Source organism: Nematolebias whitei, chromosome 17 (genome assembly GCF_014905685.2).
Source record: "Nematolebias whitei isolate Nwh7 chromosome 17, NemWhi1, whole genome shotgun sequence".
Taxonomy (NCBI): domain Eukaryota; kingdom Metazoa; phylum Chordata; class Actinopteri; order Cyprinodontiformes; family Rivulidae; genus Nematolebias; species Nematolebias whitei.
This window is the reverse complement of record NC_056514.1, coordinates 23,250,397-23,269,211: the sequence shown is the minus strand read 5'-3', so window position 1 is coordinate 23,269,211 and position 18,815 is coordinate 23,250,397. Positions and strand designations below refer to the sequence as shown.

The 18,815-nt window shown below is 38.1% G+C and overlaps 1 protein-coding gene across 1 annotated transcript in view; it reads left to right on the top strand.

The window, feature by feature from the left end:
* Positions 1-256: 256 nt before the first annotated feature.
* The window catches only part of wdr90 (WD repeat domain 90), a 21,543-nt gene continuing 2,984 nt past the window's right edge, over positions 257-18,815 (top strand). Inside the window, exons 1-38 of the mRNA XM_037690822.1 lie at positions 257-269; positions 390-481; positions 1,460-1,636; positions 2,060-2,198; positions 2,344-2,514; positions 2,917-3,043; positions 3,571-3,638; positions 3,861-3,973; positions 4,123-4,344; positions 4,493-4,555; positions 4,627-4,695; positions 4,808-4,918; positions 5,569-5,714; positions 5,819-5,876; positions 6,052-6,170; positions 7,049-7,210; positions 7,339-7,469; positions 7,784-7,900; positions 8,902-9,137; positions 10,429-10,565; positions 10,689-10,819; positions 11,745-11,875; positions 12,350-12,511; positions 12,589-12,717; positions 13,001-13,134; positions 13,219-13,259; positions 13,365-13,469; positions 14,184-14,338; positions 14,471-14,548; positions 14,634-14,736; positions 15,004-15,125; positions 15,298-15,454; positions 15,574-15,764; positions 15,917-16,085; positions 16,204-16,324; positions 17,365-17,536; positions 18,230-18,352; positions 18,441-18,606. Of these exons, the coding sequence (XP_037546750.1) occupies positions 257-269; positions 390-481; positions 1,460-1,636; positions 2,060-2,198; positions 2,344-2,514; positions 2,917-3,043; positions 3,571-3,638; positions 3,861-3,973; positions 4,123-4,344; positions 4,493-4,555; positions 4,627-4,695; positions 4,808-4,918; positions 5,569-5,714; positions 5,819-5,876; positions 6,052-6,170; positions 7,049-7,210; positions 7,339-7,469; positions 7,784-7,900; positions 8,902-9,137; positions 10,429-10,565; positions 10,689-10,819; positions 11,745-11,875; positions 12,350-12,511; positions 12,589-12,717; positions 13,001-13,134; positions 13,219-13,259; positions 13,365-13,469; positions 14,184-14,338; positions 14,471-14,548; positions 14,634-14,736; positions 15,004-15,125; positions 15,298-15,454; positions 15,574-15,764; positions 15,917-16,085; positions 16,204-16,324; positions 17,365-17,536; positions 18,230-18,352; positions 18,441-18,606 (4,861 nt within the window). The remainder of the gene's footprint in view (positions 270-389; positions 482-1,459; positions 1,637-2,059; positions 2,199-2,343; positions 2,515-2,916; positions 3,044-3,570; positions 3,639-3,860; positions 3,974-4,122; positions 4,345-4,492; positions 4,556-4,626; positions 4,696-4,807; positions 4,919-5,568; positions 5,715-5,818; positions 5,877-6,051; positions 6,171-7,048; positions 7,211-7,338; positions 7,470-7,783; positions 7,901-8,901; positions 9,138-10,428; positions 10,566-10,688; positions 10,820-11,744; positions 11,876-12,349; positions 12,512-12,588; positions 12,718-13,000; positions 13,135-13,218; positions 13,260-13,364; positions 13,470-14,183; positions 14,339-14,470; positions 14,549-14,633; positions 14,737-15,003; positions 15,126-15,297; positions 15,455-15,573; positions 15,765-15,916; positions 16,086-16,203; positions 16,325-17,364; positions 17,537-18,229; positions 18,353-18,440; positions 18,607-18,815) is intronic.

Genomic DNA, 18,815 nt, shown 5'->3' with positions numbered 1-18,815 from the left:
GACGTTTTGTTGTCGTTGGAAACAGCGGAGGCTGAAGCGGGAAGAAAACTGCATACAAGACAAGTTCGATGTAGTTTACATGGTATTTAAAAAACGAAGTACTTTTGAATATTACAATGGCGTACGACTCAAGACATTATCATTGTTAGGCTTTTTGGAATAAAATAAACGTTTTTGTTCTTCTTTGTTATTAGTTTCTAGCTTGTTTGCTAGCGTAAACTGGCTGAAGTCGTGAAGTATCAGGTGGATTTCTCCTATGGCTTTCCAAGGTAAAGTTAACGATTAAATTTTTAATTGATCAAATAAAGCTAAATATGAGGGAATTAAGTAATATTGTGTGACAAAACTAAACGCTGCTGTAGCTTGTACTTTATGTTATGATTTAGCAGGTTGGCAGCATCCCTACGTCAACATATTCAAACATGTCAGGGTTGAAGACTGGAAAAAATCTGCCAAAGTGGGCGATGTGTCCTCATATACGGTAACGTTTTGCTCTCTAAATGTGTGTCATTTAAGGTAATTTACCTCTTTATAAAACTGAACCCTAAAGGCAGTTTTAAAATGTTGAGATTTAACTTAAGAATTTCTAGAATGTTGTGGTTTAAAGTTGAGAATTTCTAGAAATTCTAGAATTTCTACAAACAAATTTCTAGAATTTCGTTCTAGAATTGCAGCTCTGTTACTTTCATTCTGAGATTTTGCTTTTGGAAACTTTAATTCCTCTTTTTCTGGATGTAAATCATATTTTTCAGATTATTGTTTCCTCTGGTATCAGATGCTGTGCAGCCGGAAGGATTTTTACTGAAACTTTTTAAGCTTTGGACATTTGTTATGATGAGTAACCATGGCAACAAGGCTGTTTTCTACAACAACAGCAGCTGATTAACATCTCAAAAGCTCAAATAATATCTCAACTATGGCCCCAACTCTCAAATGAGTTGAAAAGGATGTTATGTGGATGCATTCTCATCTACCTGCCAGCTGTGCTCGAGTGCCTGTCCACCGAGATCCTGGAACTAGCAGGAAACACGGCTCACGACAGCGGAAGGACAGGATCGTCCCTCAGCACCTACAATTGGCTGTCCGCACCTATGAGGAGCTCGGCAGACTGCTGGGAGGAGTGGCCATCGTCCTACAGTCCAGGAGAACCGAGAGGCCAGCCGAGTCTGGGTGGACGGATCGGACGGCACCTGCAGCCAGTTTCTTAGTTTCACTGTGGGATGGACCTTTACAAGAGATCCTTCCTGCCTACAGCCATCATCATCTATAACATCTCTTAATGAAATGAGGATAACGAGTTATAACAACAAAATAATTTCCCTTTGGGATTAATAAAGTATTTTTGAATTGAATTTGAATTGAATTGAAGCTGCAGATCAGGGACACTTCCACCAGACTCTGAAGAGATACATTTTTCTTTCTAATTATTATTATTTCTATCCAACACCAAATTCTGCAGGACAAGACGTTAAAGTGTCCAGTGTTCCGGATCAAGGGTCCGGTCCCTGCCAACAGCTACATCCTGGTTCCCAAAAACACCAACCACTCCCTGGGGCTGACAGGTCGCTACTTTTACCTTCTCTTCAGGCCCACTCCAGGAAAATACTTTATGGTTCACCTTGATGTCACTGCGGAGGTATAAGACCTAATTATACTGTAGAGGGCCATGAAATAAAGCAAATGACTATGCTTTCACACTTATAGTACATTTCATTTAACAAGTTTGGAAATATTTATTCTGACAGTAGTATGATTAGACTTGATCTTAAAATCCACCCAAAGAAATAAAACAGTGATTCATTCAATTTGATATTTCACACTGTGGTAAAATGGTGTTAATTTTGTTGATTTTACATAAACTTGATCAGTAAAATCACAGCAAATATGTAACACTATGATGATGTGATTTACAATGGACACCAGGTCTTACTGTTTTAGGCTATTTAAATACATGTTTTTAGGTTTAAAATAGTTTACCTTTATTTGTTTTTACTTACTTGAATTGACAGATAAAAGAATGAACACCTGTCTCTTTTTTATGCATTGATATGTTCTGCAGGAGGGCCAAGTGATCCGAATCTCATTTTCCAACATGTTCAAAGAATTTAAATCCACAGCTACATGGCTTCAGTTTCCTTTCTTGTGTGGCGCTGCAAAGGATTCTGTATATGAATGCACATCCAGAACTGCAAAGCATGGTAAAATACATTCACATAGATCAGTGTGATGGTTGGTGTGAAGCCATGACACTTCCCATGTATCAAATTACTGGTATTTGTACAGCTTTGGTATTTGTCCATGTTTTGCTGGAGTGCATGCAGTATTTCTGTTTATGTGATGCAGGTATGGTGGGCCGAGCTCCCTCTTCAGTGCGTTGGACTTGTTTGATGATGGACCTGCAGTTCACACTTTCTGTCTACCTCAATCGCCATTACAGTCACCTGAAGAGCATCAAGCTTTGCGCCAACATGGTTGTGAAAAACATGTTTACTAGTGACTTGCTGCTTGATCCAGGTGAGAATCAAAACTTTGCCATCTTTTTTTCTGTAATGCCATACAGTGTATGCACATTTTTTTTAAATCACATTAGCTCTTTGTTTTTATCTAATTTTAGCTATCTTATGAGAGACATTAAACATTAAACTATGTTTTATTTGACGGCCTATTGAATGTAAGTACACATAAAATAATTTGGTATTTAGTGTAACAATATAAAAACAAAGCTTTGTTGTTTTATTTTCCTATGTCAAAGTCTTTATTGTCCATTCACTTCTAGCAGCATCTATAGGCATTGATTAAAAATAATATGTGAAATTTACTAGAGGATTAATGCTTGCACATAAAAGTTATTGTTTGTTCAGTAAGAACTTATTCTCAAGTTTTTAAATGGTTAACAATATTAATTTCTCTGAACAGGGGTCTCCTTCAGTGAAGCAAAGCAGATGGGTCTGGCCTCTTCTCGGGGAACAGGTCCCATGCCCAGAGAGATGTCCTTCCCAGTGCCCAAAGGAGGCTCCTGGAGTGACCGCTATGATCACATAAGGTACTCTCATCTAATCATAAAACTACAAGAGAAACAGTAAAGGCAAAATCTACTACACTCTGACTACACAAATGATGAGGTTTTGGTGTAAGTCAGTGAAGATTAGCTTCATCCATGAGTTGGTTGCTTTTTTTAATCAGTATCATTAGTTATTTATTAAAAAAATACATTTACAAAGAAAGCTATTCTTTAAAAAAACTGTACAGTCTTGAAATTTAAGATATCGTATTTCATGTTGCTCTGCAAGTATAAACTGGGGATGTTTTTTGGGGTTTTTTCACTTTCAGTGGTACAAAGAGCATTTCAGATGTATCTGCATTGAACTTCATTAAATAACCTCTGCAGTCTAAATTGTTGTATAAAAAGTGTTAACTTGTTTTTTTATGTATATGAATGTTTCTGTTCAGTGCCCTGAGATGACTTCTGTTGTGACTTGGTGCTATATAAATAAACTGAATTGAATTGAAATTGAATAAAATAAAAATTGAGGTTTTTATAACAATTTAGCATCTTATTTTGTTCAACAGGTTTCCCTCAGAGGGCACAAAATTACCTTTTGACTCAATTCAAAAAGAAAATCCAAAGCCAGGGTCTCGTGAGTCATAACATTTATTGTTTTTCCACATACATTTTTACTGTCCTTGCATGCCATACTCTGCTACCAGATCAAAAGAGCTTAAATTGTTTCTACTGCCATGCCTGATGGTGAGCAAACATGGCAGCTGAATGCTATGATCAGAAAAAAAATATAAGAAACAGTATTTTGGGGAGGGTGTAGTGATGCATTGTAAATGACTGATTTTCATGTCTTTCTCAGGAAGTGCTTCAAACCAAATAAACCCAGTGAGAGAAGAGTCTCACTGTGTCAACCTCAGTAAACCAGTTCAGGACCGTGTTTCCCTCAGTCACCAGATCACCATCCCAAAATCAGTAAGATTGCTTAAAATTTAGATTCTTGTATTAAGATTTTATGTTTGTATAAATGTTTGTATAAACATTGCATGTGCTTTGCCTTATTTTTTGTGCGGTAAAAGTAGTATTAAAGTGACTGTTATTTAACCCCACCCTTCTCTTCTCAGCTCCTGAAGAATCAAGCTGAGGTACCCGGCAGTCCTGAGTTTGGTGTTTTCTCTTCTAATCAGAAGGATCAACTTTGGCATAATGATGGCCAACTGCAGGACTCGGCTCACTCCAGTTTACATCATGTCACATCCAGGCGTGTTACTGATGATGGTGGGATTCATGTCTACGTTCATCCTGAAGAAGAGCTCAGCACACAGGGGGAGGAAAGTGAAGAAGAGGTGATGCTTCAAGCTTTAAATCAACTAGATTCAGCTGAATGTTAACTCACAGATGGACTCTCTCTTTTTTATTAATTATTGTTCTTGACGTAATGCCTTTTGAAAAGCTACATGTACAATGAAATAAATTTAATTTGTGGTGTTCCAGGTGGCGTTCAATCCAGTTCCACATCCTGTGTCTCTTCCATCATCCAAAGAAAGCAAACTCCAAGTAAGATATGAGCAGTGCTAATAAATACTTTTAGATCTCACTGTAAAACCTTTTCCTGTTCTTCTCTGTAGAGGCTGCTCAGAGACCCAATCCTCAGGCTCAGTAGGATCATCGGCTTTGGAGGAGCTACATTTAAACATGTATGCTCATTCTGACTTAAACCATCATCACCCTGGCTTTAGTAGGATCAATATGGATATATCTATAAATTCAGTTCATATAGAGTGTTAATATTACTTTATTGTGCTTCAGGCCCTGTGGACTAAATCAGGTGATGCAGTGGTGTATCCATGTCACGCGATTATTGTCTCTATGAAGATTTTCTCAAACAAGCAGAGATTCTTCATAGGTCACACTGATAAGGTATAAAATATTAATTCTTGTTACATTGTAAATAAAATTCTTTAATTACTGAATTTATTTCTGGCTACAATTCCCAGTTATGTTTACCGCTCACTGAAGAGGATGTATAAATTTGCCCCGTGCTAACAAAATAAGCCAAAATGAGCAGATTGCAGTGAAAGTGATTTGCCATAATTGAGATTTGTGTATAAATAAATCCATAAAGACATAATGTAGCAATCCCTTTTCTACAAAAACATAGATTATTTCAAATCTACCTTTAGATCCGATATTTCTAACAGGTATGTCATCAGAAATAATCCTTAGTCTGATCAAAATGTGTGACTCTTGCAGGCAAAATGTGTCACTGTGATTTTTTTTTTTCCCTTTCAAATTCTTCATCTCAATAGCTTTAAAATAAAACATAATTTATTGAAATGTAGTGATCTGTCACCTGGCCTGGCAACAAGCTGGCTTTGTTTATGAGTGCTGGTTTAAAACCTTAATTTTTATTGGTCTAGATCTAGAATGATGTCATCAGGAATTTTAGCTCTAAAGGGTCCAAGCTTCACAATGATGGCAAACATTGTATGAGGCAAATTCCTGTCGCTCAAACAGCCAGCAGAGAAAAATGGTCATTTTTATAGGAAGTTATATCTTTTTCTCTGTAGATTTCTGCTCTGGCCTTTAACGGCAACACAACACTGCTGGCTTCAGCACAAACTGGCAACAACGGTGTAGTTCGTATTTGGAACTACATTAAAGGAGACTGTCTGACAATGTTAAGGATCCATGCTCACTCCTTATCCTGCTTGAGGTACGTTTGCTCATAAATTTCCAGTGAATTCCACTGGACAGTGAAGCTTGATGAACCCTGTTTTCTCACCCTAGTTTTGACTTTAATCTTTTTCCACTCTGAAGCTTCTCTTATGGTGGTGGGATTCTCTGTGGTGTGGGTAAAGATGGCCACAATAAAACTGTAAGTTCCCCTAATTTAAAAATTACATTTTATAGTTTAGTTTTCACTTATAGCTCATTTGGATTAACTCAGAATTTAATAAGCAACTATTAGATATTGCCTAGATTAGCATATCTGCTTATATCCCCTTTGAAAATGTTCCACGTCATTGTTTTGTTATAATTATTTTTTATAGATGGTAGTGGTGTGGAACACCATGAATGTTAACGGGGGTGAAGAGGTGACTGTTTTAGCCAAAGCGCACACAGATGTGGACATTAATACCATGAAGATTGCATTCTTTGATGATACAAGGTATCCTACTACACAATATTTTAATTTTAAACCGTGAATGCGTCCATATAGTTCCATTTAGTTATAATGAGTTCAATCCAGTTTATTTATACAGCACCCCTATTTAACAAAAATCATCTTCGGGAACCACACAGAAACAAAAGTCTGAATGATAAATTCATTTCTAATCCAAATTCTAATCCAATTGCAGTCAACTTCTATTCTAACACAATACATTCACATGCAACACTGTATGAAATACCAATTATTTAAAGTGATCTGTCTGAGGAAGCCAGCAGCTTGTGTCAAATCGTTGATGAAATCTCCCATTTTGAGCAGCGCATTGGCGACAGTGAAAAGGAATATTCCTTTTTAACAGGAAGAGACCTCCAGCAGAAGCATCCTCAGAATAGGCGACCTTCTGCCTCTGGGATTAGAGAGAACAGGAACAAGAATTTATTATATTGTTGCCAATTATTATTGGCAACAATAATTGCAAATACAAACTTCTAGAGTGCTTAAAGACAGCAGCAGCGTGAGGAAATGTGGTCAGTATGTTCCCAGCAGTCTAAAGCAGCATAACTAAGGGATAGATCAGGAAATCCAAGCTAACCCTAACGATAGGATTTATTGAAATGGGGGGCTCAGTCTTGAAATTAGATGGAGTGTCAGCCTCATGGACAGAAACTGGAAGTTGGTTCCACAAGAGAGGAGCCTGATAACTGAAAGCTCTGCCTCTCATTCTACTTTTAGAAACTCTAGGAACCACAAGTAAACCTGCAGTCTGAGTTGGAGATTGGTTCCTGAGAGCTTTATATTTGAGTGTAGGAATAGTTGAGAATGTCATTATCATTAGAAATCCGTAAGCATAAATTCTTCTGTGTCTTTGCTGGCTTCAGGTTGGTCTCGTGTGGTCGTGAAAATATTCGTCTGTGGCGGGTGCGGAATGGGACTCTGCGCTTCTGTCCGGTTAACCTCGGTGAATACCATTCAGTGGACTTCACCGATGTGGCCTTTGAGGAGTTAAACTCTTCTGACAAGTATTATGATGATCGAACTCTGTGAGTGAACAAGTCAGTCCTTTCTGAATTATCTCCGGTCTAAAAGAAAAATAAATTTAAATCTGAATCTTCTGAAAACGTTTGTTTATTTACATTAAACTTGTCTTTTTTTTTTTTTTCTGTAATAGATTTGCCAGCAGTCGAAGTGGTCATATTTTTGAAATTGACTACAGCAGAGTTGCTATAAAAAACGTTAGAAGGTTGTTACCTGCTCAACAGCAACACGGAGAGCGCAGAGAGAAATGGACTTTTAACACAGGTAGGTCTAAAATCAAACCAGATGGTGTGCCAGTTATTGAGTACTTTTAAAGTGATGCTCAGAAAGATATTTTTATGACATCAAGGTGGTGTGTCGGCGCACTTTCATACACACTTATGTTCTTCTATTTTATCTGTAATTTTACCCCAAGCATTGTTGGCGTTTACTTAATTTTAGATTGATCCTAACAACAACAAAAAATCATCTTAAAATATAACAATTTACTTACTGTGAATCTGTTGTTTTTTAGATAAATTAGGGTTTGCCATAAGTTTTTACTAATTTTCTAATACACACGTATGTTTGTATCCCAGGTCCAGGTATTGCCATTAACAGCATCAGCGTGTCTTCGTCATTCTGTGCCACAGGCTCTGAAGATGGCTTCCTGCGGCTCTGGCCTCTTGATTTTTCTGCTGTCATTTTAGAGGCTGGTAAGACACTACAGGAGGTGGAGTGATTTTTACTTGCAATAGATTAAGCGTTGCTCATATTTCCTCTCTGTGGGCACTGATCTTTATGCATGCCTGGATTGTTATTATTTTAATTTGACTGTTTTGTCCAGTTGCATTATAACAAAACCAAACAACTGCCTCGCTACACTAAAAACTGTTTTTGGTTTATTGGCTGGTATGCCCTCAGTTACACATGTAATAAGATTCAGCTGATCTTTAAAATGTCTTAAAATTACTAAAATACGTTTAATCTCAAATGAACAAGACATGACATGTTACTCTGTAGCATTGCATAAATTATTTTTTTCCTGATTGGGTACATCCTAGACACGCAATAAGTCCATCTCATGACCACATAGAGACAAACAAGCGTTCATCTTCTTACTCACACCTAAGGACATTTTTAGAATTTCCAATTAACCTAACGTATGTTTTTGGTTTGTGGGAGGAAACTGGAGTAATTGAAAAAAAATCCACGTGTACACGGGGAGAACCCAAGCAATGAACAGTTTGACCTCAGTGTGAGCTTGTTCAGATGTCCACTCCTGGGTAGCTCTTGAATGGTTTCCACTCTGTAGAATAATGGATGTCAGAGTGTTTCAAAATGACTCTATAACCTGTCAAACAGTGATGGACAGCAGTGATTGCTTTTCAGAGATGACTAATATTTTTTTCCTTTGGCAGTTTGTGTATAACACTTGAATTCTCCAGCTTTTCTTCAATGGCAGCATTTTTTTTTCATAAAGCTTTGTTTTCATATTTAAAATTTATATATTACACAGTGATGCATTGACGAGTTGATAGAGAGGACCAAATACATTTTGTTATATCCTGATTCCTAGCACTTTTGGGTTCACCTGTTTGTATATACCTTGTTTTGGTTGGTATCAGAACTGGAACAGACATGAAAATGACGAGTGTTGTTTATGTGCACTCCCACGTTCTTCCACAAATATAACAAGCACATTGTTGTTTTTCAGAGCACGAGGGACCTGTGAGCAAGGTGTTGGTCTCATTTGATGGCCTGCAGGTCCTGGCAGCCACATCGTCTGGTAACCTTGGTTTTCTTGACGTGAGTAGCCGAGGCTACAACACTCTAATGAGGTCGCACACAGATACTGTCCTCGGCTTCAGTGTGGACGGCATTCGTCGGCATCTCACAACCGCCTCGTCTGATGGGACGGTGCGCATTTGGAGTATGGATTCCTTGCATCAGGTCAAACAACATTGCATTTATTATTTAAATTTACAGCAGCTACTATTAGTTTTTAAGTATGTTAAACTTATTTCAATGTGTTTTTAGAAATGGCCATTTATTTAGTTGTTAGATGTTTCTGTATTTTTGAAGTAAGGCTATGCGTCTCATTTTGTACATTAGATATTGAGGAAAATACTTGAAAACTTAAAACAGTGGGGCGGACGACCACTCCACACCACCGCCAGCTGTGGTGCGCATTAAGTTTAGTTTTAGAGATTAATATATTTATAGGTTTTTTTTATAGGTTTAGAGATTAATATTTTTTTGCTTTTTCTTTGTGAAACAAGGTCAGAGGAAGCTGGTTCTGTTTCGGTCATTGGATCCCGTGTTACACCATATTCTGTGACCTGCAACAGTACATGCAACACCACCCCCTACGGTCATAATATACAGTGGTCACAGAATATGGTGTAACTCCGGTTCACAACGAGCTCCAAACAGTCAGGAAGTTGATTCAATTTCTGTTTCCTTACGGTAGTTGAACCGGAAGATTCATCTTTAGTGAATTATTCCCAGACTATTGATGCATTTCTACCTATTTGTCAAGACTGGGCCTGCTCCACTCCATCTGTCTGCTTGGAGGAATCCATTTTGTAACCTGCGCCCGGTTCGGATCACGTGAAGCAATGACGTAACGACGACGTAATGACGTCACTACGAATACTCAATGTGAAATTTTAAAACTCGATAATGTCCTAGGAATCGATGTGTAGATTACTCGAGTAGTCTGTTCAAGCCCTAATATATACAGTATATATATGTATATATATATATATATATATATATATATATATATATATATAAACAGCGCCTTTTATATCATTGAGTTGTTTTGATGGAATGGCCGATGCTCAATATTTAACTTTATCGCTAATATCAGCCGATAATATCATGCATCCCTAATGACTACCATATTTCCTGTTTGAGAGGGCCTCTTTATGTTTAATAACGAACACAAAATTTAGACCATTACAGGCGTGTAGTTGATCTCATTTTTCTTTATTACATAACTCCTTTGTGTAGAACTTTTACTTAGTAAAACATTGTTCTACGAGTGAAGTTTTGTTTGCAGAAACAGTCATGGAAACCATCTACTTGTTTAGCTGTTGTGACGTTTTCTTCAAACTTGAATCAAAACTACAAAACAAGTTGTTTTGAGTAGTCGTGTGACCTGCTCAAACTCCACTTTGTCCCTGTTGACTTAAAATTAGCTCATTCATTTCTCTCTTGTCTCTTTTATTTTGTATAGTTATATGACTTTGTATCTGAGGATATGCCCTGCTGTGTGGCCTTCCATCCACATGAGCAGACCTTCTCTTGTGGCTTCAGCTCGGGGATCATCAGAGTGTTTGACGTTTCCAGCGCCAAACTGCTGGCTGAACATAAGTACGCTTAACTAAAGCACCCTGACTGGCTGCAGTTTTACTTTCTTTATTTCTTTGGTTATCAGAGGCTCACATGGACAAATGGTATTGTAACAGATTATTTTTCTTCTTCTTTTTTACATAGACCTTACAGAGGAGAAGTGATCGGTTTGGCTTTTTCTTCAAATGGGGAGTTCATGTACAGTGCTGATTCTGAGGGTTCTCTGGCCATTTATAACGCCTCCGAGGAAGATCACAATGTGATCAGAGTTACCTGTATGTACTTATACTAATGCACAAACAGACTTTAATTTATATCAGTCTATCAAATGTAATTGCATCTTTAAATGCATCCTACATACTGTATGTTTAAAGGAAAACCTTCATTCAGGAAGGAAAGATTTAACATAACTAGTTACAATAATAAAAAAAGAGAGGTTTAACCTTTCAAATTTTTTTTTGTATTGTAATTCTCTGATACTGAAAATAAGACGGTAACTATTCTGACTAGATTACTAAACACAATCAGGAGGGTTTATTAACATACTTCTTTATTATGTTGCGTTTTAAATCTACATGGTTTAGATTGTAAAAATGTATACTGTGAGTACTCTTAAAATCACACAAAATACAACTCAAAGACCAAAAATATCTGTTTGGACCATCTCCACATGATTCTTAATGGCCTCGAAAACAAACAACCAAAAAATATTAGGTTAAAGAAAATCTGTGTTTTTCATCAAACATGAGGTGAGTAAAAGAAAAACAAATTCTGAACTAAATGTTTTAGATACCTAAATCTAAAGTTTTGGAATAAAATAATCCTCAAGTTTCATTTTCCAAATTCATCCGGTCGCAGGTTGTATTTGCTGACTCAAGCTAACAATTAATTTTTCAAAAAGAGGAAACGATTGACAATACTGCTTTTTTAATTATAAGCAGCATCTACATAGTTTGTTACAACAGTAAAATATGTTTAATTTGTCATAAGAATTTTGTTATGTTTAATAAATTAAGTGACAAATTTTTAGTTTAAAGGGAAAAAATGTTGAAAAATAAACAAGAATTCAACTTTATATTTTGTAAAACACTCGTTCAGATACAACTTTACAAATACTTAGAAATAGTTACTCACTGTAACAGCTGTTCAAATGAAACACAATCTGTATTATGTGACTGACTTTAAATATAATTTCTGTAGGTAACGTTGTGGCTCGAGGCACTGAGCGCGCTCCAGACGCTCTCGCTGTTAGCAGTGACAGCTGCTGTCTGGCTTTTGTTGGCCCCTCTGAGTACATTGTCACCATCGCTGATGCTCGGTCTCTGGACGAGGTATTTTGTCACCTTTCACCACAGTTTTATTAATTGATTTTAACAACTACCGTATTTTCCAGCCTATAAGTCGCTCCGAAGTATAGGTATAGGCGTAGCAGTAGAGGAACAAAATATAGTTGTCAAAAGCCTAGAGGGCCCTCTCGCGGCTGCAAATGGTAATGTTTACTCTCTGATTCATGTCAGTATGAATGAACATTGAACACGTCGGTCAAAAGTTGCGTCACGAATGGCGAAAAAACGTATATAAGTCGCTTCAGACTACAAGTCGCAGTCGGAAAATATGGTCAATCAAAATTCCACTTCACAAATTTACTTCTTATGTTAATTAAAATGGTGTTCTTTGGTTTTCTACATACGGTTATTTACAAATGCATAGTTGTGACTATTTACCATGTTGATTACAGCGCTTCAGCCCTGAGCTTGTTAATCTAGTTTATTTGTGTTGCACTGACCCTTGGCCTCTCTGTTTAGCTGCTTCACATAGATGTGAGTATTTTGAATGTAGAGAGCTCCCAGTTGGACTCTGCTCTGAAGGTCTGCTTCTCCCCAACCTGGACTGAGCACCTGCTGATCGCCACATCTGCAAACAAGATCCTCTGGCTCAGCACTAAGACGGGCCGTCTGCTTCGAGAGGTAGCCGATGAGCTTTTACATGCTAACTAATTTACCTCGCTGTCAGGGTCAGCCAAATGGGTGTTTTCTCTCCACAGGTGTCCAAGGTGCACAAACAAGGGTGTTCATCGCTGGCTGTGAGTGAAGACGGTCAATACCTGCTAACAGCGGGGCACAATGCTGTGAAAGTGTGGGACTATCACATGCAGCATCATATTAACTCGCAGGTAGCCAACAATTAAACAAATAAATCTCTTGATCCTTTAGTGGTCAGGTTGGAAACTCTTCATGTTTTAATAGCACCAACTCATTTAATTCAACGCAGTAAAGCATTTATTCACTGTGAATGAATCAGCATGTGCAAGAATTAGTTTATTAAATATTCACACTTGTTATAAATGTCGTCATGAGCGAGTGTGTAATTTGAAAGTTATAAGAAGAAATTATTTAGGAGAGGTGTTGTAGTTGTTTAAAGTTGTCTTCAGTAACTGAAGCCTCTCTTGGTACCAGATGTTCATCGGCCACAGCCAACCCATCCGGATGGTCAGCTTCACCCCCGATCAGCTGGGTGTGATCTCAGTGGGTGATGCCATATTTCTGTGGGACTTCTTAGCAAATCCTATTGAATCTTTGACAGACAGTAGGTAAGTCGATCGACAAACCTTTTTCAATGTATGTGTTAGACTTTGCGAGCTTTGTTGAAACATCTTTAATTTACTCTTTTACAGTTCACCTCTAAAAGTCAGCCATATTTCAGCTCCAAAAGCAGGTACCTTGTTGCCACTAGTTTGCTATTGCTAAAATATTGTAAAGTGTACTTGATTTGTGCAACCCCTCAAAAAATCTGACCTGTGTTTTCTAACGTTTCAACCAGACAGTGAAGTCCATCTGTCCAACGGGATGCCTCGACAGACGGCTCCCCTCCCCTCCTCACAGCTACAACTGCATCACAGCACCACGGACCAAGCTGCTCACAGGGGTAGTTTTTCTGTTTGCACATGTTATCTTTATAAACTGCATACTTTACTTAAAAAACAAATTGTCCTAAAGCTCACATTTGTGGTTGCATTTCTGAGTTCTAACAAATTGGTGAGTAAAATAATTTGACTGTATTTCCATAAATCTGCCTGATAATAACTTCATATGCGGTGGCTTGATTAGTTAATTTATTTAAAATATCTACAGCGTTTGGTGTCCCGTGATGAACTCTTAATTTTGTGTTTTATTTCGAATGCCAAATGTATTTGGTGAGCTGCTCATTTATTCTTCAGGTTCCAGGTTTATACACGTTCATAAAGAAATACAGATAAAAGGCACACATTAAAGAAAAATCAGCTTTATTCTGAGTTTGATGTTGGTAATGAACGAACTTTGTGTCAGAACACCTGCACATCACAACAGGTGCATACAGCAGATAGTTAACATGCAACTTTAATGTCAGTTTTTTGGTGTATAGGTCAGAGCTATCTTACCTTATTTTTCTGTTTCCACAACTTTGTTTTTGGTCTCGTTAGAGTGAAGGAGTGGTTGTGGTGATCACGTTCTATTGTGTCTCCACAAAGTGTATAACATGGTGCCCAGGCCCTGAAGTCATAGCATCAAAAACTGTCACAAATCCAGTATTCAGCTGACCTGACCCAAACCAACTGAAGGACCAATTGATTGGATTGATATTTCCTTCTGTCTCACTCAGGTTTGGGTTCCTTGTCGTTTAACGAAGACAGCCCAGCAAACCCAACCGTTCCAGTTCATGCCGTTAGTCCAGATCCGACTTCTGATCCCAGATCGTCTGTCTCCTTTCTTAAAGTGACAGATCTGGAGAACTCATCTCCTCTGAATGCACAGCATGTGGAGTCTGGTAAAACCCCCAGAGCTTTTTTTTTTTTTTTTTTAATTTTACCAGAGCGCTGACTGTGTGTTAGTGGATTTATTTATTTTTTTTAACAAACAATCATTTTCATTATTTTATTTTTAGTGGAGATGAATCAGAATAAACCTGTGCGTCCAGACTGTTACAGGCACTTTATCCCCCGTTTAAAGACCTCCTCTCTTGATCAGGTTAAGAGCATTTTTCACTGATGGACTAAAGTTAATGAGTGTGTTTGTGCTTCTGATTGATTTAACTGGTTTTTATCCGATGCAGAGCGCTGCAACTCCCCAACCTGGTGAAGAAGGTATGAAGCTGAAAGCAGTGATCGGCTACAACGGAAATGGTCGTGGCAACATGGTGTGGAGCCCCGATCAAGGTTTATACAATATATTTAGTCGTAGAAGTAATTTAAACATACTTCAAATATAAAAAGTCAAATGCATTTGCTTAGTTGTTGCAGTAAAGTAACTGTAAAGTTATGTTCTTGTCATGGCACTTTGTTTTTAATTCAGTTTATGATCCAAACTATAACTATTATTATGCTAACCAGAACACAAACATGTAAATAAAATGACTTGTCTGCTCTCTTCATAACAGTTTTTGTATTGTTTTGCTGTAACCACCCAATGATGTCCTGTTGCAGGTTTGTTTGCGTACTCCTGTGGTTGTGTTGTGGTGGTGGAGTATCTTCATACAGGAAGTCAGAGACACCTGCGGGGCCACAGCCAGGAGATCTCTTGTCTTGCTCTCTCAAATGATGCACGGGTACATTTTGCAGGTCTTTGCTGTAACCATGCCTTTAGGACTGTGATGTGTGGTAATGCCTTAGAGGGAAAAAAGAGTCAAGAGCGTTTTACATAAATATTTTTATACTAAAGTATTGGTAATAATATTTTTATATCGTAAAATTGTGTTTTGCTTCTACCTTATTTTCCAGACCTTGGCGTCAGCAGCTAGCGATGGTAACAACAGCAGAAGCCTCATCTTGATTTGGGACATTCAGAATGTAAAGTGTTGCAGTACCATCTCCTATCATAAGGGGGCAGTGCAGAGTCTCGCTTTCTCCAGGGATGACCTCTTATTTCTTTCTATTGGTTGGTCAAATTCCTCTTAAGTTACTTAAATTGTCCTACATGATTGATTAAAGTTCAGCAAACATTCTGTCTGTGTGGCTGCATGTAATTACTGAATATTTGTTATTTTTGTCTTGTAGGAGATTTTTCGGACCCAGGCTTGGCTCTGTGGAGCAGTACGAACTTCCAGTTGCTGTCTAGCATAAGTGTGTGTGGTTCAATTCATGATGCCGCCTTCAGCCCCTCAGCATCCAGTCAGATGGCCTGCGTGGGCAGTCAGGGGGTTTACTTCTGCCTCATCCACTCACGGGGACCGAATGTAGACCTCAAGGTAAATGTTGCAAATTGATACTTTCCCTTATTTGTAGGTTACATTTTGCTCTAAAAAATATTTTTGAAACCTCATCTGGATGCAGTATGAGAAAACCCTGTACTTGAGTTTCATTTAATGCATGAGATTTAATCATTTCTTTACCCACGTAGGTCCAAAAGGTGACAGCACCAGCCGAGGTGGGTGATGTGGAGCTGACCGCTCTGTGCTATCACATGGACTCCGTTCTGTTCACAAGCACAAATAAAGGGCATGTTTGTGCCTGGGACGTTAAAACGCTGAGCTGCTTTATGATCTGGGAAGCTGCTAAAGGAGATATAGGTAAAAAAAATAATAAAACTGGTGCTAAGAAACAATTTGAAGCATTTGGAATATATACTTTGTCATGTTCACTTTTACTTTAATCCAGGGCTTGGACTGATGTGCTTTCTTTGTGCAGGAGTGCTGCTCTGTCGAGGAAATCGTTTGTTGACAGGCAGCGACACCCACTGGCTGCGGCTGTGGGAAGTTGATGCTGTGCAGAGCAGCAAGTCTAAGGGAAACGTCTGCAGTGTGGATGGGTACGAAAACAGTCTTTTTGTGTGTGTTTCAACTTCACATAAACTTTATGATGCCTATTAAATCGCTTCGTTTTTTACTGTTTATTTTTATAAAGTGTGTTGGTCACCCTGTCAGTGTGTCTGGAGGGAATGTGCTTGAACAAGTCCAGATTGTTGAACTTGTCCTGTTTTTTCTATACATTTACAAACTTCCTCACTCACTTCGAAACATCTTATTAACAGTTTTGCCTCAGCTTGGTCATTGCTTTTTTTCCAGACCCAGTTTTGCACATTTTGATGACGTCTCTTTTTGTAAACCCTCCCTGTGTAAATAACTGGTCTGATGTATTTCTATACCTTTAGTGTTGCTATGTTCTTTATTTTATCCACATCAGCTCAACACTCCGCATAATAATTGATTCCCAATGTCCGTTCTTCATCTTTATTATAAGATCATTCTTTTTTCTTTTTTTTTTTGATGTCCCACATTTTCTTCAAACGTTTAGATATACAAACTATATAAATCTACTCTTCTTTTTTTTTCCTTTTCTTTATGCTCTGTTTTTATTTTTACAACATCTTCTCTTTCAATTTGGTGTTTGAGATCTTCAGCTTTAGGCTCTGAAAAGCTCAATCAGCTCTTGGATGTTACTCCCTATAAAGGTTAAACACGTGTGTCAGTCTGTTTTAGCACTGATTAAAACCACATTTGTAAAAAAATTCAAAATCTTTGATCCAACAGAAACAGATCTGATTGGAAAACACTCAGTAGGCACAAAGAAAAACTTGTAATCTAGTCAAACAGATAGCTGCTGGTATGGCTCCTTAAATCAATCTTAATTTAACTCACCATTTTGTTTTATTTTTGTTCATGAATTACAACATCTGCAGATGTTGTGGATAAATGGTCATTTTAACTCCTTTTAGCTTGTATGTGACATATACTGTATGTGGCAGTAGCAAATTTGTGCAATAGCTTGTTAATATGTGTTATTTAAAGCAATTCAAACAAAAGTTTCATAACAGATGTTTTGTTTTATTAACCGGATCGTGGCCTGCAGCGGAACGAAGGTGGTGGTGGAACAAGAGATGAAGCTGGATGGGACAGTGGTCAGTGCAGCGTTTGATAACTCCTTGGAGATGGGGATCATTGGGACCACGGCAGGTACTCTCTGGTACATCAACTGGTCAGACAACAGCAGCATCCGTCTGGTCAGCGGGCACCGAACCAAGGTAACCAGTGTCAGCTTTTAGGGCAGATTTTTCATTGATTTTCATAAAACTTGAGTATTTGACATGGGTTTATTTTCATGACGTGAAACATTTGGTTTGCTCATGTGTAAGGTGTAAACTGGCTGAAGCTATTGCTTTATTAGTGAAGTATTTGAGATAAAACGGCACAAACAACAATAATCAAAGATCTGCATACTTCACATTTATCTCCTATCAGCAGATGTGTGGTGTCATTTATTTCATAATAATCTACTAAAATGTTTTAATCCTGGCAGTCAAACCTGTCATACAGACCTTCAGAGCAGAATAAAGTTTTCAAGACTAAATGTTAATACGATTTAAACAGTTAAAACACCATAGTAAACCAAAAATAATGTTATTGATGATTATTTCTGTTATTTTAAATATCTTCTTTGAGACAACCAGCCTGTCACACTGTGTCAGCTTCTGTGTCAAATTAAAATATCAAAACACTGTCTACTCATACCTCATGCTTATTAATCCAGGTATAAATCCTGTCTACTAATCACTGCCTGTTTTTGTTATATTTCTATTTATCCACTTTGCAGTTTTAAAACCCTCGTAAAGAGTTTTTTGCTGCATTGATTGTTGAAACTAACACAAATCCACTCGGCTAAGATTAAATGCCTTTAGTATGGGAGGTTTTAGTTTATATGTCTCTCTTTCGTCCAGGTGAATGATGTCGTTTTTAGCTTTGATGAGAGCCACTTTGTGACCTGCAGTGAGGATGGCAGCGTGAGGGTGTGGTCGACCTCCAGCTATGAGCTGGTGGTGCAGTTTCAGGTGCTCCACCAGGTGAGCGATTACATCTCAGAAAAGAGGTGAAGAGAAAAAGGCTGACGAATGTTAATTAAAGTGTTTTTGACCTGTCTGTCTTGGTCAGGCCTGCAGCTGTGTCTGCTGGAGCCCTTCTAGTAAAGACAGCGCATGTGTGGCTGCAGGGTACAGTGACGGGACTGTGAGGATTTTCCGGCTCGCTTCAACAGAGATGGAAATGAAGCTGCATCCTCATCAGGTGGCTGTCTCTGCTATCCAGTACTCTTCTAATGGTGAGAAAGAATACATGTTTTTGCTAAGTTTACAATAATTGGACATATACATATACTGTACTCGTCCAGTTTAAAGGCCCTGTGCTCACAGCAGTACAAATTAAAGCGCTCTCGTTCAGAGATCGTCTTCACCGTTACCGTTTCTGCCACAAACGTGTTTGCTATCTCTCCAATAATTGGACACCCCGCCCCCCGGCCCCACCTCGCGC